The 18,598-nt window shown below is 42.7% G+C and overlaps 1 protein-coding gene across 1 annotated transcript in view; it reads left to right on the top strand.

Annotated features, from left to right (window-relative positions):
- Dnajc3 (DnaJ heat shock protein family (Hsp40) member C3) overlaps positions 1–18,598 on the top strand; it is a 36,181-nt gene that overhangs the window by 1,646 nt on the left and 15,937 nt on the right. Inside the window, exons 2-4 of the mRNA XM_021637087.2 lie at positions 10,880–10,990; positions 13,118–13,242; positions 15,880–15,954. Coding sequence (XP_021492762.1) covers positions 10,880–10,990; positions 13,118–13,242; positions 15,880–15,954 — 311 coding nt within the window. The remainder of the gene's footprint in view (positions 1–10,879; positions 10,991–13,117; positions 13,243–15,879; positions 15,955–18,598) is intronic.

Below are 18,598 nucleotides of genomic sequence, written 5' to 3' on the forward strand. Positions count from 1 at the left end.
TGGTGTGCTTGCTGGTCTTGCATTTCCAGTACCAGGTCAGGCTACTCACAGTTAGCTGGTGTTCCAACTCTGGGAGTCCTCTTCTAGTTCCAGAAGCCGGGAATGTGGAGCACCGTTCCACACTATAGGGAATGCAATGAAGAAGGCCTAACTTTCTTTCTGATTTAAACTAGGCTTTTCTGTTGTAATCCAGAGAAGGAAAGCATGAACTGGAAGACTTACTCTTAACATTCCCTTTCTCAAAGGCCTTTATAAGAAATCTAGACATGAGAAATAGAATTTTTGGGTAGAAAGACAGTTTAGATGGCTCAGAGTTTGAGTGGCCGGCTGCTCTTAGAGCGGACATGCCTTCAGCTCCCAGGTGCTGCAGCACCTGCCCTCTCTCACACAGAGCCACAGAGAAAATGCAAACAAGCCAAAAGAGAACTTTAGTACTCACGTTAGCATTCTCAAATTGCAAATAAGATTACTTCATTCTATTGCTAATGGCTTATTTAGTGACGAGTATGAGTACAGAATGAAAAACATTTTGTGTTGTCATAGGTTTATCGTTTTTTTTCTTGACATATATCACATTCCCTGTTCTCACATAACTCTCCTTTGTCTTCTCCAAGGCTTAAGTGTACTGCATGCCTCCCTCAACTGAGGTTTATGAACCCAGATATAATTGTCCACAACCGGCCCACCCCACGGTCTCACTGTGTAGCCCTGGCTATCCAGAAACTCACTCTGTAGACCAGGCTGGCCTCTGACTCAGAGATCCACCTGCCTCCGCTTTCCCAAGTGCTGGGATTAAACACCATGCTTGGCTAGGAACCCATTTTTTAAATTCCACCGACTTAAGCTCATTATACCATATGTTTGGGCCATCATGTGAAAAGACTTGAAAATCAGTGCAAACAAAAGTGTGATACATTTTATTTAAACTGGCAAGTTAAAAGTACATTTTACTGTTTTTAGTATTTTTTTCGGTATTAGTTAAATATGAAGAGAAAATTTTTAATGAATGATTTTTAGGTAGTTTATATAAGCAGATGTTCAGATAGCTTCCTAAAATCGTTTTGAATTATTTAGCAAAGTAGATTATAAAGTTAGCAGTAGTGTCAAGGTTTCATTTTCCCATGTGAAGTTAACTGTGGTTAAGTCTAGTTCTTATTATCACGATCTTTTAACAGATTGGTTGGTTGATTGTGGGGGGGGGGGTTGTTTTGAGACAGAGTTGCACTCTTTAGCCCAGGCTGGTCTGGATAAACTCTGGAATTGGGTATGTAGAGCAGGATGGGCTGGAAGCTCAGCTCTGCCTTCTGAGTGTGGGGTTAAGGGCTTGCCCACTGCACCTGCCATCTTTTGATTAAGGAGGATTTAACTGCGCTTCGGTAGAGATAGCCCTGGGAGGTCATTGCCTTTCAGAACTCAGTCATTTCTCAATCATTTAGTTTCAACCTTAAATTTATTTTGCTTTCCGTATCTTTAGAGAATGGCTTTTTTAAAAAGATAAATATGACGGTAAGTTTGTTGCTTGGAGTTTTGGAATATAAAAAAGACTTCTGTGTCAGCAAAGGTCATGCTCTATGGTGCTGTGGTAAGGGATATATGTGGTGAGGTGTAAAATTAATGAGCTCCCTAAGAGACCAGAACAGAGAACATAAGACATGTGTAAGAACATAAGAACTATCCATTTTTTTAAAAATTATTTTCTTCAAGCTTAATAGGCCATCACTGCTGCTGCGTTAATCCAAATAAACATTCTTACATTTTTCTGCTCTTGTATTCTTTGTCTTTCCCTACCTGGCAGATCCCCAAGTCTGTTAAATTCAGGCTTGGCCATCTTGTTTGTTGTACCTAAGAGAGAAACACAGGTGGAGGAGATCAACTTTTGTAACACAGTCTCTTGGGCTCACACTTAGCTGCACTGTTCTGCTAGTGTTCTTATGATTCTTCTGTAGGCTCTTCTTGAAAAATCAGTTATTTTAGACCCTTTCTCTTATAGATGCAGTTTAAATTCTCCTTCTCTTACTCCCTTAACTTCCTCTCTTTTTTTTGTTTTTTGAGATCTGATTTGAGACATTAGTCTTGGCTGTCCTGGAATTTACTCTGTAGAGCTAGCTGGCTGCCTCAAACTCATGGCCCTGGAAGTGTTGGGATTAAAGTCAGGGGCCACCACATAGATTGGTGACTGCCTCATCCTTATTCCTAACAGCAACAACAAACAGCAACAGAATGAGGGGAGGTGTTAAGGGGGGAGTTGGGCCTGTGCTAGCACAGGTGTGGAGGCCAGAGGAAACTCTCAGGAGCTGGTTCTCTTCCGCTGACATGTGGTATGGGCTTCAGGGATGGAGTTAGGTCCTGCAGGCTTGGTAGCAAAGTGCCTTTACCCGCAGAGCCAGCCCGAAGGCCTCCTGTAACCTCATTCTTTACATGGTGTCTTTGCTGAGACTGAGCGCACCGCAGGGCCTCTTCCTAGTGTTTCTAACTTGTCTGCTGCATCTCTGCCCATATTGCTACCCACTCTGAGTAGTTTTGCTTGATGAATAGTTTTGATTTTGAGAAGTGCTAGCTCACTTGGATAACCTGGTGTTGGTCTTTAAAAATAAAAGTTGTTCAGGCTGGTTATGAACTTGCTGTGTTTCCCAGGCAGGCTTCAAACTCTGCCCTGTCTTAGCATCTGTGCTGTTGCGATTGTAGGCATGTGAAAGGGTTTTCTTGTTCCTCACACTGAAGAAGGGCTGAGTGCTCTAGCTTCACATGGCAAAAGGTGTAAGGGCAAAAGGAGCAGATTGTTCCCGCAGCTCTTTCATAAGGCGCTAACACATCCCTGAAGGCACAGACTGATGGCTAGTTACTTCGCAGATGCTGTAACACCAGGACAATGGACTAAGCGTTCACAAATGAATTTTGGGGATATTCAGAGCAAGTTGTTTGTCTCCGTTGTCATCACTTCCTTCCCCTCTAGTGGATCACTCCCATCAGCACTCCAGCATACCTTTTGTACCTTCAGCTGTTCTCTGATGTTAATCCTTTGTCTGGGAAGCTACTGAGTTGTACTGTAGTACAATCTCTTGGTAATAAAATTTAAAAAATTTTATTTAAAAGATTTTATTTTCAGAGGCTGGAAAGATGGCTCAGCAGTTAAGAGCACTGGCTGCTCTTCCAAACTACCCAGGTTCAGTTCCCAGCAGCCACAGGGCAGCTTGCAACTATCTGTAACACCAATTCCAAGGGATCTGACACCTTCACAATAATGCGCAGAAAATAAAAATTAAATAAAAGATTTTATTTTCATTTTATATCTATGGATGTTTTGCCTACATATATGTCTTTGCAGCATGTGCATGTCCTGTACCCAAAGAGGTCAGAAGAGGAGTTGGAGGCCCTGGAGCTGGCGTTAGTGATGGTTGTAAATCACAGTATGGGTGCTGGGAACCAAACCTGGGTCTTCTGCAAGAGCAACAAGTGATCAAGAGCCAGTGCTCTTATCCCCTGAGCCATTTCTCTAGCGTTAGCTACATAGTTTTAAGGAATGATTGGTGTTTTTAGTTCTATTATTTGTCTTACATGTTATTTAAATGTTTATGTAGCTGACTCTTACTTGCTGTCACCATTTTGTTTCACTCCAGTCTTCCCTCCTGAGGTATGTATTAGCTTCATCACCTCTAAATGTTGGATTTGGTTTTTCTTATGCCATAATCTTCAGTGAATGACATGATTGATCTATCTTTTTTCCTACTCTTCCTGTTTTCATTGTTGACCCATGATTGATAGGTGTCTAGGAGAAAGCTGTTTAGTGCTGATTTGGAAATTGCATGATATTTGGTTCAAGCTTAAGTCACACAGTGTGTAGCCATGCAATAAAAATGGTGGCTCAAAATAGCGTTTAGATGTTGCACGACAGCCAGCAATCTACAAGTTCCCTTCTTCTTAGACACTAGTGCCCTTATGAATCATTTATGAGCAGTTATGAGCAGTGTGACTTGATAATTGCATGTGTTCTGACTTTGTTATTTTGAAGACTAATAATATATTCAAGGAGGAAGGCAAATAATGAAATTCATGTAATAAATATTGAGTGCTCACCAGAGGCAGTATACTGAACTGTGTGAAGTAAGGGGAAAACATGATAGTTTCGCCCTCAGACTTGCTTTTCTGGGGTGCTGGGCTAGGGCGGGATCTTTTTGTGAAAAGCGGCATGTTGGGATAGCGGTTCTACAAGCACGAGTGCACTTTGAGAGTGGGAATGCACAATACGGCAGCAGCTAGAGGACTCCCCTGCTCTCTTCAGTAGGTAGCAGAGGTTCCCACAGGAAGGAGCAGCATTTGTGGGCAGATCTGTTCTGTCTGTTTGCTTGTTTCTTTTTACCCTGTGGTATTGAGAACCTCTCACCGTTCCCCCTAAGCTACATCCCTAGGAGGACAGAATCTTGATGAGAGTAGGATTTTTCTAGGTGGGCAGCTGGGAAAGGCTGTCATATGACACAGTGGATGTAGAAGCGTGAGGCTGAATACATGGTTCATCCAGGGAAGCATAACCAATTCCTTTTGCTGTAAGGGTAAAAAGTAGATAGTGGAGGAGGTATGGATGGTTATGGTGAGCCTGGCTCAGCATCAGGGAACACAGTTCTGAAGTGTGCCATTTGCTTTTAAACTTGGAAGAATTTGGAGTGACTATCCAGCAATATGCAAATAGTGCAGGAGTTTTGGAAAGGAGGTGTTTGAAAAAGATTGTTTTGGATGCAGTGTGGATTCAGGATTAGGGAGAAGGTAAGATAGGAGTTGGGAACAAACCTCTGCTGAGTAAAAGAGATCTCCACTTCCCAACTTTTAGACTGTGGCATGCTCTGTTACAGAAATGTGATCGAGTGCACACTTCCTCTCAGGGGATGGGTCATGGGAATTTTTATGGAGAGAGCATATTAAATTACATAACCAAGTAGAAATTTGATTGGATAAAATTATAATGACCAAAGCTTAATTCTGAAGGGATGGAGAAATGCAAAATGTCTCTTTCATATAAGACTAGACCTGTTCAGGGTGGTATGGGCCATAAACTAAATGCTGCTTTCAATCCAGAAAGCAAGAGAAATTTAACTTGAAGAATATCTTTATATTTAGGGAGAATGTGTGGTATAATGTGATATAGACGTTCAGAGAACATTACAAATGGATTCTTGGCTTCCACTGGACCTAAGAATCAACTGCAATGTTGAAATACTGCTACATGAGAAGAATCATAAATTGTGTGCAAAGTAAAGGTGGAGTCTGGAAATGGATTGTTTGACAGTCATTGTGAATCTTTGGGCAGAACTGACACCTTTTTTGAGACTCAGCTTTTTTAGTAGTGAAAATATGAAAGATGTTTATATCTCGGAGTTGGGAAAATTAAATGAACTAAATACACAAGAGGTACCTAGTACACTGTAGGTTTTAATTTTCCTTTCCTCCCTTCCTCCCGCCCTCTATCCCTCCCTCCCTCCCTTCCTTCCTTCCTTCCTTCCTTCCTTCCTTCCTTCCTTCCTTCCTTCCTTCCTTCCTTCCTTTTCTTTTTTGAGACAGGGTTTTTCTGTGTAGCACTGGCCTTGTAGACCAGGCTGGCCTCAAACTCACAGAAATCTGCCTGCTTCTGCCTCCCTGAATGCTGGGATTACAGGTGTGCACTACCACTCCTGGCTAGGTTTTTAATTCTTGTGTTACTTGTTTCCCGCTTGGTCATTGTTATGGCTAGATCAGGAAGCCATTTCCCCTTGTTTTCGGAGACAGGCTCTTGATATAGTCCACACTGGCCTTGTACTCATGGCAGTCGCCCTGGTTCAACCATCCAAGGGCTGGGGTTGCAAGTATGCACCACCACTCTGCCTGGTTTCATTTTCCTAGTGGTTTATCTTATACTTTTAACTTCTACTTCCTTACTTGAGGAATTGAGTATATTGATTTGGTTGTATCTCTGAGAAGGTATAACAGGAATTGTTTGAAATCTTCATGCCTAGGCTCCTGTAACTGATGACACCAGGATACTGATCTTCATGGCCCTAAATTGTCCTCACTGCCCGTGTCAGTGTTACAGTTTGGAACTGAAGGCTGCATTGTTCTCTAGCTTAGTCCAGTGCTTTTGGTCTTATTGGATGACTCTTCATTTTCCAGCATCCACCACAGCTTCTGTATACAGAATTCTCTCGTGTTAATGATGTGTAACTTTTGACTTTGATGTGGGAAATATAAATGCTTATAAGTATAATTTATATTAGAAATTACCTTTTGAAGATCAAAATCTAGACGTAAGGACTAGGCTAGGGGATGGCTTGGTGGTACAGTGCCTAGTATGTGTGAGGTCCAAGTGTGATCCCCAGGACTGTACAGCAAAGACAAACTGGTACCCTGCTGGTAATTACAGTATAAGCACAATGATATATATATTGTACAATAGATAACATAATAGGCTAATCACATTACAAACTATTCTTCAACAATGTTTCATGACTTTTAAACAGTTACTTGTTACTTTTATTGGTGTGTGTTTGAGTGTGGTTGTGCATGTGCCGTGGTACAACTTTGGAAGTCGGTTTTCTTTTTCTGGGGATCACACTTGACAGTTGGTGGCAAGTACCTTTTATTCAAGTAAGCCATCTCAGCAAATGTTTATAGCTAGTAATTATTTTAAGTAAAACATAATCCTTAGTTTAACTTTGCTAATTTTAAAATAAATAGCGTATTAACATACTTTTCTGGAAAAAGTGGTCAGTATAGCAAGATGTATTATCTTTAGAAAGTAGAGATGAAATAATATACATAATGTATCCAACATACTGTCCTTAGTTCACGTGCCCGTAGTTCTGTTCGTATCCGACTCCAGTCTGCCTTCCACACTGTAGTCTTGAAAATACAAATGAGACCTTCAGCTTCTTGCTGAAGCCAATCCTGGGCTTCCTCTGTCACGTAACAATCTGAATTTCGTTCTGTAGCTTGCAGTTTGAGGTATCCTGTCCATGTCCTCTGCCCTTCCCCTACTTTCTTACTGTCTGTAACCTCATATAGTTTCCCTGAAGTTGAGTTTGGCCCCACCAGTCTTATTGCACTGGTTTTGTTGTCTGGATATGGTTTTGGCATGTGTCATTTAGCATTACTCTCCACCCCGGGTTGCTTTTGTTTTAACTCAGACATTATTGACTCAGGGAGGCCTTATTTGATTATCTATATTAATTACTTTTTTCCTCAGGCATTTTGTCACCTAGCATCAGATTGGCACTTACAAAATTATCTTGTTTATTTCTTGTTCTCCGTTGTGTCCTTGCTGCTAGAGCTGAGTTTAAGGGTGTTGCAACCTTTTGAATCTGTAAGATTATTAACTACATTGATTTTAAACAATTTCAAAAATATATGTGCTACGAATTTTGCTTTGTTTTCCTTTTAGTGTTAAACTGTAAGAATTGGTTTTGCGGACTTGCTTGCATTTCAGAAGTATGGAGTGCTGATTTTGGAAAGGCGATGCCTGCCTGTGGTCCTTTCTGTTTTGTCAGAGTTTGGAGCACTCACAGTGCTTGGGGTCTGTCTGTGGCACAATTCAGAGAGAGTGCCTGAATGCTGTTTCTCAAAAGCCCACTAAGCTAAGGTTTCCTGGGCCTGCCAGAAAGTGGAATTCTGAAATCCCTTACATGTTAGGCACCTGTGTACATACGACTGTCATATGCTGCCTCTGCCCCTACACCCTGGGTTTTATTCACTACATAATGTCTTCTTTAGTTTTTGATATTTGTCGTTTCATATGCTGTGGCCATTTGCATCATGTTCAAATTAAAATCAAATTAGATTTCTAGTCAAGTTTTTAATGAGTATACCCAACACTTAATAGTGCTATAAGAAACGTTTTTGAACCTATGTAAGCAGCTATGTTGCCATTCTATCAGAAGATTCGTCCTACTTTGGGAGTTTGTGAAGGTCAAGTAGGGAGAACAAAGATGGATGTTCCAACTCTGCTTACACAGATAGGCTGTATGAGATTGCTTGTATGCTGTAGATAACCAGGAGAAAAGACGAAAGATGCTTTTTTAAACAGTGGGAAGAGCTTTCTTAGACAAGGAAGGGGGGGGAGCTGCTTCAAGTAAGTTCTTGAGAAGGACCTGGGGTCAAGACTCAATTTGAACTGGATCCAAACACATGTTCCCACTAAGATACTAGGATCCAGTTATTTGTTAATCTCTGCCCCACTGTTCACAGGAGAAACTTGGTGAGACTTGATGGGACATTGGAATCACCTGTAATTTGAATGTTGCAATCCTTACAATTTCATGGCTGATTTTAGCTAGACCAGCTTTGTGACTACTGAGGTGAGGGTGGGGCATTATTTTAGAGTTGTTGTGGAAACTCCCAGATTGACTTTAGCTGAGAATTAGTCCAGGGCTTGACATTCTTTTCTAAATGCTTTAGTGCATTGGAAAGAATCCACCTCTTATCACAGTCCTTGTTTTCATCATTTCTGCCATTGTGGTCAAGTGTAGGAGGGACTCTGCCTTCTAAGGTGTGTCTCCGTGTATTGTTACAGTCAGCCAGAAATGGTAGTGTGACCAATTGTAGTGCTTGCATTGATTACTTGAGTTTAATTTCCCGCTGCAAGTAACTCAGCCCTCCACTCAGGGTCAACGTCTGAGCAGAATCTCAGAACACCTTTTTGTCTGTGTGTCTGTCCTGGAACATTTCCAGTACCAGTTTAACAGTTTGTGCTCTTTCAGGAAACTCCACACACAGCAGTTTTAAAAGGAGGGGTTTGCTGAGGAGATGGCTCAGTTGGTAACATGTTTGATGTCTTGAGTTTAATGCCTAGCACCTAGGTGAAAGAAGTGAGGTTGTCAGGGTGGCGTGCACTTGATTCCACACCGGGGTGCTGCGACGGAGAGTTCTCTGGGGTTTGCAGGCTAGCCAGCCAAGCTTCAGGTTCAGTGAGAGACCCTGTCTAAACACTCAGGAGAAGAGAAAATGAGGAAGATTGATGTTGCCCTGGTTCCCCACACATGGTACAAATGCACACATACACACATACACACAGATACATACACACACATACATCAAAAAATTTTAAAGGGTGAGTTGACTGCAGTCTTTTTTACAAAATAGTATGTCAGTAAGTAAAGCTGTGCAAAGAATCCTGAAGTATAGTCTAGGACTGAGATAGCTCACGAGGCTACCTCGGAAGAGAGGCCTCTCCTCAGGACCCCGGCTCAGATTTCATTTGTTGAGCTGTTGTTGCAGCTCAGGTTTGCTGACGGGTAGACAGTGAGGCAGAGCGGTCTGCTTTGATGGAGGAGGAAGCAGCCATGTCAGGCACATGTTGCAGTGCAGGTCAGCTGGTCTGCATGCACGCGTGGACAGTGCTGTGAGCTGTGGAGTCGGGATGTGTGTCCTTGTTGGGAAGTGGCTCCTGGCTGAGGCTGCCTGCGGAGTGCCGAGGGGCTGGGCAGGACGGGCGGCACATACTCACTTGCAGCAGACTCCGGTATAGCGAGCAGAGCCAGGAGCTACCCTTCCTGCAGTCTCCTCTCCCTCCCTTTCCTAACCAAACAGCACTGTCCTCACTGGGAAGGAGAAACGCCTGACTTCTCTAGTGTGTGCTGTCAGGGCAACTGCTGAAGGAGGCTGCAGAGTAAGGACATGTGTGTAGATGACTGGCCCACTTCTTCAGACTATTCTACTTGAGATGTCCGAGGGGCTCCATTTTTCCAGAGCAGGCAGACAAGGCGTTCTGTTCTTTGGTTTCGTACTGCTTTATTCTGTGGCTCTGCTGTAGGTCTCTTTGCCATTTCCAGACACCATGGACTTAAGGCCTTTGCCCAGCTGGTTCTTCTTGGAAAGCCCCCTTCCCATGTCTGACAGCTTTCTTACTACCTCTTAGTTTTGCTCAGATGTCAGCTTTTCAAGGAAGGCTGCCCTGGGACCATTTGTTTACCTCTAAAGTGGCCTCTCCCTGTTGACACTCTCACATCACCTGATTGACTGCACAGAAATCTGACCCTGATAGTCGATGTCATTTACTGTTTATCATGCCTGTCTCCCTCTGTCATGTCTGTACTGGGAGGCGGGCGTCCTCTGCAGCTAGCTAGCACAGTGCCTGGTGTGCCTAAGGTGCTCAGTAAGGACCTGAAGAGCACAGCAGATTCATTAAGGTGAGGTTCGGGCCCAGCAAAGCAGTTCTTTTTATTTTTTAATGTGGTGTGTGTCTGTGTTCATGTGTGTGCATGAGCATGTGTGCGGGTGCGTGTACATATGTAGTTTGTGTATATGTGTACTTTGCATATGTGTATGCATATATGTGCATATATGTATATGTGTGTTCATGTGCATGTAGTTAATGGTAAACCGGAGGCAAATGTCAGGTGTCCTCCTTAACCACGCCTCAGTTTTTATTTCCAGAGGCTGGGTCTCACTGAGTCCAGAGCCCTCAAGCTGGTGTGCTAGCTAGCCAGCTTGCCCCGAGGATCCCTTTTCTGCCATGTCCTCCTGGCATTTTTGTGGTTGCTGGTGATCCATGCTCTGGTGCTCAGGCTTGCGCCACAAGCACCTTGTGAGCTGAGCCTGCTGCCTAGCCTTAACAAAGCAGGGCTACCTAACTGTTGAGAGCAATGTCACCAGACTGCAGTCTGTGCTCTCTTATTCTGCAGACTGTTTTAGTCTTTGGGGTGGCTAAACTGAATATAGGTATATTTTAGGGGCTTTTTATATGCTATCAAATGAAACAGTGTGTTTTACTTCCTGTCATTTTCAGATTCGGTGACTTTTTATTTCAGTAGACGACTGAGCTGTTTTATTTCAGTAGACGACTGAGCTGTTATCTTTTTATTTATTAGGGTTACGTCTTGGTTCATGGAAAGTTAACTTACTATTCTGTTTTACTTTTTAGGTGCCGAATGTGGAGTAAATGCAGATGTGGAGAAACATCTTGAACTGGGAAAGAAGTTACTTGCAGCTGGACAGCTGGCTGATGCGTTATCTCAGTTTCATGCTGCCGTAGGTGGGTATCATAATGCCACCCACTCAGTTGCTGTCTTCTGAGATCTAGACAGAACTTCTACTTTGGATAACACTTCAAGCATTATTATATGTTAAATAAACCATTAAATATATTTTCAGGATTCCAGGTGAACTAGATTAATAAGCACAACACATGAATGTGTATGTATTTAACAGAAGAGGTAACTAAGAAGGCTCAGTGGTTAGAGCATGGATTGTTCCTTCGCAGGACCCAAGTATAACTCCCAGCACCCATGTCTGTGGGCTTAAGACACCTGTAACTCCTGCTCAGAAAATCGGCTGCATTTGGCCTCAAGCACCTGCACTCATGCCCCGACCCGCAGGACTTCAACGGGGTTCTTAAAGTAGGAGAATGGAAGGAATGGGGGAGGGGAGGAACAAGAGACACAGGAATGAAGCCAAGCCTGTCTGTCTGATCAAAGCCTCCTTCATTAGAAATTTTGACCCAACTTATATAGGGAGAAGGCAGGAAAGGGGGAAGGTCAATTAACTGCTGCAGGAGATAAGAAGAGTGCTTTCATGGGTTAAGTATTGTACCTGCAAGATACCGTAAGGGTGTTTTCTTAAGATATCTTATAGATGCTCTAAAACTAACAAACAGATGTCCTCACAATCTATCACCCATGATTTAGGGTCTTAGATAACTCACTAAATAGCTTTAGGTCTCCACTAAATGACCTTTGCTCACTACTTGGTTTTGGCTTCAGTAAACACTTTTGTCCCCACTAAATAGCTTTGGCTCACTATTTAACTTTGGCTTCAGTAGATAGCTTTGGCTCCCAGCACACTCACAGCACATACCTCCACCAAGACACACATGCACACGCTAGCGTGCACACAGACACACAAACACACACAACAGCCTTGCCTTGCATGTAGTTTAAGAAGGAGCCTCTTAGCCGGGTGTGGTGGCATGGGCCTTTAATCCCAGCACTCAGGAGGCAGGGGCAGGTGACTCTCTGTGAGTCCAGTGTGGTCTACAAAATGAGTCCAGGACAGCTAGGGATACACAAGAGAAACCCTGCCTCAAAATAAATAAATAAATAAATAAACAAACAAACAAACCAAATCAAACCAACAACAAAAAGAAGGATCCTCTTGTTCCTTGTTGTAAATGCTAGGCTTCCACTTTGCCATAGGAGTGATAACATGACAGGCTTTAAATGGGCTTTGGGGATATGAACTCAGGTCCTCATATTTGTGTGGCAGATGGCTTACCCACTGAACCATCCCACCCTGCCATAATTGCTATTTTTAAGATGAAATGAAAGTAAGGTGCCATACAAGTGACCCCATATCTCTAAGCAAGGTGACTTCATTTCTGTGTTGAACCTTTGTCAGTTGATGGTCAGAGTGTAGGTAGAGGAAAAGTGTTTCAACCTCTGTGCTTACCCAACACACAATACTTTTTTACTTCTGTCTATGCAAGTGTGTGGAGACTTCCTTCCTCCTAAAGGATCTCTTTGGCTATGAGTTACGGTCATGTTATTCGGCTAAGGGCCGACACTGTATGCTTGGAGTTGACAGGCTAACTCCATAGGTTTTTGAGGAAAACTGTTGCCACTTTAGATGTCAGTCTGCACTCCCAGATCTGCAGGAATAAGTCAGGTCCCAAGAGCCCCTTCTTAAGTTCAGTTAGCTTGCTAGAGTGGCTCTGGGAATGCAGGGAAGCATCTTTTCTGGTTTTGGATAGTGGACATTACAGGGGATGCAGAGACTCATCCAGAGAGAGGAGGAGCAAAGGGCAGGGTGAAGGGAAAGGACTTGGAGCTTTGTTGTTCTTCCGGGTGTGCCACCCTCAGGAACTGCTGAACCAAGCACAGTGTCACTCGCCTTTATCCCAGACTCTTAATTTCATTGCCATTCCTACTTTATGTTTATTTGCTTTTTAGAGAGAGTCCAAGCAGTATTGGCTTGACTTGAATTTGCTATGTAGACCAGGCTGTCTCATGCCTGAGGCTGCCTCCGCCTCCCAAATGCTAGGATTACAGTAGTACACTACTGTGCCCGTTTATCATTCTTAATACCATTGTGAACTTGAGTTTTCTCAGACTATTTTGTCAAAAGTAAATTGCAGAGAGCTAATACTTATTATTTTAATTTTTAGATGGTGACCCTGACAACTATATTGCATACTATCGGAGAGCTACTGTCTTCTTAGCCATGGGAAAGTCCAAAGCAGCATTGCCCGATTTAACCAGAGTGATTGAACTGAAGATGGATTTCACTGCAGTAAGTGTACCTAAGCTTGCTCAGTGGGGAGCATAAGGGGACTGTTAGGAGGTCACCTGTTTCCTGGAGTGAGTGTTTGCACCTTCGTCATTACTAGAAAAGCTGTTGCGTGTGGAGTGGCAAACAAGCGACGCTCAAACTCTCACACTTACTCTTCCTGTGGCACATAACTGTCTCTAGCCAGTCAGGAGGTAAAGGCGGGAGGGTCCCTTGAGACCAGGGTCTCGAGACCTGCTCGAGCTCTGTAGCCAGATTCTGTCTCAGTACAATATCAAGGAACAGCAAAACTCACTAAGTTCTCGGCATTAGCAGTCTGTATGCAGGCTGGGTGTGGTGGCACACACTCCTTTAGCCTCTTAAGCCCTAGTGTATGGGAGGCACAGGCATGCACATTTCTGTGAGTTCTGGGACAGTCAGGGCTATCTAGAGAGCCCCTGTCCCAACAAAAGAAAGGTCTGTAGGGAAGAGCAACAGAGGGTATATGAGGTGATTTTTAAGAAGACTCTTACCTACCAGTGCTCTGTCTGCACGCACACATGCGCACCAGAAGAGGCCACTTAGGTGCCCTTTATAGATGGCTGTGAGCCACCATGTGGGTGCTTGGAGTTGAACTCAGGACCTCTGGAAGAGCAGCCAGTCCTCACCAGCGGAGCCATCTCAGCAGCCCTACTAGGTGATTCTTTTCAGAAGCTTTACAGTATAAGGTTTGTGGTTTGGAAAGACAGGTCTGTGAAGGATGGAACGGAGGCACGATGTGAGCAGGGCCTGAGCGGCTGAAATAATAGCACGTTATCTGGCTGATGGCAGTTTGATGTAAGGAGAGGCAGGAAGAGTAACAGAGTGGCTTGGGTAAGGGGTGTTCTGATGGGTTCCAATTGCAGTTAGCAGGTTCTCCCAGGCATCAGCCAACAAGCGACGGGTTCAGAAGCCTACAGCCTCCTGTCCTGAAGGCTGGCAGGTCACTGTTAGGGCCCTCACAGGTCATGTGAGGGCTCCTTGGTGGTGTGTTATTTATATCAGTATGGTGACACAGCTCACATAAATAACCTAAGAGACAAAGATTCATTTTAACTCATGGTTTCAGAGATCTCAGTATCCAGCACACAGTCCTTGGCTCCATAATTGTGGCCTGTGATGGCAGGGAGCACTATGGCACTGGGAGAAAACAGAAGAGGAAGTTGCTTTATAGTAAACAGGGAACAGAGCAAAATAAACAGGAAGCAGAGAAGAAATGTATAGTAGCCAGAAGATAAGGCTCCTGAGAATATCTCCTCTGTGTCTGTTTCTTTCAGCTAGGCCCCACTTCCTAAAGTTCTCCCCATTTCCCAAAACAGCAGCACCAGCGGAGGATCACATAGTCAACATAAGAACTTGTGTGGAATCTTTTTCTTTTTTAAAGATTTGTTTGTTTTTATTATTTATACAGCATTCTGCCTGCATGTGGACCTTCAGGCCATAAGAGGGCACCAGATCTCTTTATAGGTGGTTAAGATCTACCATGTGGTTGCTGGGAATTGAATTCAGGACCTTTTGAAGAAAGTCAGTGCTCTTAACCTCTGAGCCATCTCTCCAGTCCCTTTGTGGAATATTTCATCAGTGGAATACATACATGGTCCAGTCAAATGGCCCCCAAATTAATTTTATGACCATTATTTATAATTTGTTACATTCCCAAAACGGATCTGAGCTGACTAGCCATGTAATGCATGCCTGATTTGAAATATTGCTATAATTATTTTAAGATAGAATTCTCAACTCTCTTATTTTTGTTGACTTTATTGCTTGGCAGAGCTGAGTACAACCTTCTACAAAGGTTAAGAAACCCATTTTCTTAGCATTGTGATAAGTCATTAGTTGCTGAAATGTCATTTTTATGTGTATTGGTGTATTTAATAGAAGATCAGGGAAGTTTTATGTTCTGTGAAGTAATACACAGATTTAAGCCGGATGTCAGTGTGGTCTCTGGTTCTTTGAGAAGAGCTGCTCGTTGGAGAGCTGAGGTGATGTGTGTTGGAGAGGAGGACTATCGGGAAGCAGGAGGCACCCTCCTTAGAGGAGACACCCTCCTTAGAGTAAACGTTTCTGTTGAGGGGTTATTTCAGGGGTGTTGACAGTCTGTGCAATTTTCAGTGGAAAAGAGCTAGTATGATGTCAGAAAGTATTTTTAAAATTAGGATACAGGGCCTGGAGTGTAGCTTGGAGGTAAAAGCCCTGTATCCCTTCATGAGTCTGTTTTTATTACCCAGCATATTAGAAAAAATGTTTATAATTCATGTACCATCATTTCACATTTTGAATTATTAGCGGTTCCTTGTATACTTTTAGGTTGTGCAATGATTGCTATCATTTATTTCTAGGTCATTCTTATCTCTCTGAAAAGAATCTTGTATCTTAAACACACAAAAGAACTCCCCAAATAAAATCTTGCTGGTGGGTTGAACAAAACATATTTTTAGAGGAAACATACTTTGATAAAAATTATGTTCATTTTCTAGCTATAGGAATTAGTCTCACTGCTAAGTCAAATGAACATTAGAAAAATGAGTATTAATAACTTGATCACACTATTTATTCTTCATATTTAAAGAACATTAAGAAGTCCACAGTGCTCAGGATAGCCCCTCTTTTTCCTTCTAGGCAAGATTACAGAGAGGTCACTTACTACTTAAGCAAGGAAAACTTGATGAAGCGGAAGACGATTTTAAGAAAGTGGTAAGTACCTGCTTCCAAGAAGAAACAGATATGCAGAATGTATTTTTCTTTGTAATATGCTGTTTAACAGTACTTTCTTTAAAGCTAAAAAAGAAAAACTTAGGTGTATAGGAAGCATAGTTCCTAAATTAATATTAAATGACTGGCATTAAAGAATCATTAGCAGTTGAAAGATAAAATGCACACAGTTGATATGAAGTCCTCATTCAGCTGTAGGCTCACTCACTTTAACTCATGTCGGCTAACTACATGAGAATCTACAAAGGCCAGCTGAAACAGGATTTCTAGCCTCTACGTTGGGGCTTCTTGCACACTTTTCCCCTTGTGACTCTCATTCCATAGCTTGCTACATAACCCTGGGTAGATGGGTATATGTGTCATTTTACCATTTATTCACGAAGAAGGCAGATTGTATACTAATGAGCTATGTGCTGGTTTTTGCATAAAAAATGAAATCTTGGGTCTGAGAAGACAGTTCATATGGATAAGTTGCTTACTGTCCAAGTATGAGGCCCTAGCACCCTGTGAACATCTTACCAGGTGACTGACACTGTGCTCTGTGATCTCAGTGCTGCAGCAAGGCGGGGTGGGGTGGGGTGGGGTGGGGTGTGAGAATGCCTGTTCAGAGCTTGCTGGCAGCTGCTCTACCTAACATGTAGTCTCTAGCTCCAGCCAGCTTTTCTGTAAGTGGCATGGCTTCATTCTCTGTAACAGTACTGCTCCATTGTGTATGCACACCATTAATCTTTAAATGTGTTCATCTGCTGATGAGCATCTGTGCCGACTGTATCTTGGCCTCTGTGAAGAGTGTCCAGTAGACATGGGTATTGCAGGCATCTCTTGTCCTCACGTATATACTCAGGTGGGATAGCTGATCATGCGTAGGTCTACTTTTAGCTTTTGGAAGACCTCCATACTATTTTTCACAGTGGCTATGCTAATTTGCATTCTTATCAACAATGTGTAAGGAAAACCTGCATTTTGATTGTGGTAAAAATTAGATGTTTGATAAATAACTGTCAATTGCAATTTAATTTTAAAATATGGTGGTTTTGTTTTCTTTCTTTTTTTTTTTTTTAATAAAAGCAGTAGTGGAATATACACACATACCCATCTATGGGAAGGGACTCAAGCTTATGTCCATTATGATGAACATAATACTGGGCCTCCCAGAGCTGAGCTACCATAGACACCTAAGTTGTTTCTGTGTCTTGGCTGCTGTAAATAGCGCTGCTGGACATTCTGGTGTAGGTGACTTTACAAAGAAGATTACTCGGTCATATAGTAGTATTTTTAACTGTTTTCAAAACCTACATACTGTTTGTCCACATTGCTCCAACAGTGGACATTTCTGCCAGTAGGGTTTCTTTGCTCTGTGCACCCGACACCCCCTCCACAGTGTTAGCTACCACATGGCTTGACTTAAAAAGAGTGGCTTATTTTGGCTTGCACTTTCAGAAGTTTGAATCCATGGTCATTTGGGCCCTTGTTCTTACCTCTGTTCCAAGGCAATCTGTCAGGAGGACAGCATGTCTACTTCAGGGTCAGGAAGCAGCTGGTGTCTTCCTGCCTTGAAGTAACAGGCCCTTTCTTCTCAAGATCTCCAGTCCTTTCCAGCAGCATCAAGCTGGGGATTAGCCAAAAGCCCCTTTAGGGGTTGGGCCTTTGTGTAGAGGGCATGAGCGGTGCAGATGAACAAGCATTGGAGAAGCCAGGAATGTTAGCCGTGCAGCATTGTGTCCTTAGTGGAGGAAGTGATGTTGTTTCACATCATCACTAGCTGGTGAGTTTGCTGACGGTAGAGCCTGACCTCACCCAAATCACCCAGAATGCTTATTTGAGACTCTTCTCTCCCTACACCTTTCTGGTTAGCTTTTGATTTTAGTCAGTAGAACCCATCCTCAGGCAGATGTCACATATACTTTACGGCCTGCTGACCTCTGTGCCAATCTCAGTCAGAGACCAAACCAGATCCTAGAGCCTCCTAAGCTGTAGAGTCCATTTTCATAAGGTAGGTCACACGTACTTTGCAAAAGATTCAGTGTAGTCATGCCTTAAGCTTTATTCATATGGGATTGGGATAACTGTTACCAAGAATCCTTTATCCAAGCTTTATTCATATGGGATTGGGATAACTGTTACCAAGAATCCTTTATCCAAAATTACACTCAAATATGTCTAAATAAATTGCTTGGTGTCAGATTCTAGAAATTTGAACCAGCACAAACTAAGTCAGGTTGTAGTCGTTTCCCTGCGGGCTCTGCTGCTTGCAGGGGCTCCCCTCCCCCACACCTTTGGGGGAACATTCTAGGTCCCAAGCAGTGCAGCCATCTTTCTGAGAAGAAATGTGGAATGTGTTTCTGGGTACCTGCTTGCGATTTCTTCATTTTCAAGTCCTTTGCCTGTTTTTCTTGTAGGGGTTCTTGTTTTTGAGTTCTGTAAGTTATTGATATTAACTTGTGTGTTTATCCCTTACCTGATAATAGTTTATAACTTCTCCCCAACATGTCGATTGCCTTTTTACTTTGTGTCTGCATAATCTAAAAACTTAGATTATGCAAATAAATACATGAAATTCTATTAAATTATAATCTTATTTTTACCTCAAATGGGTCAAATTTAGGTACTTTAATTGCTGTAAATT

This window comes from Meriones unguiculatus, chromosome 9 (genome assembly GCF_030254825.1).
Source record: "Meriones unguiculatus strain TT.TT164.6M chromosome 9, Bangor_MerUng_6.1, whole genome shotgun sequence".
NCBI classification, from domain to species: domain Eukaryota; kingdom Metazoa; phylum Chordata; class Mammalia; order Rodentia; family Muridae; genus Meriones; species Meriones unguiculatus.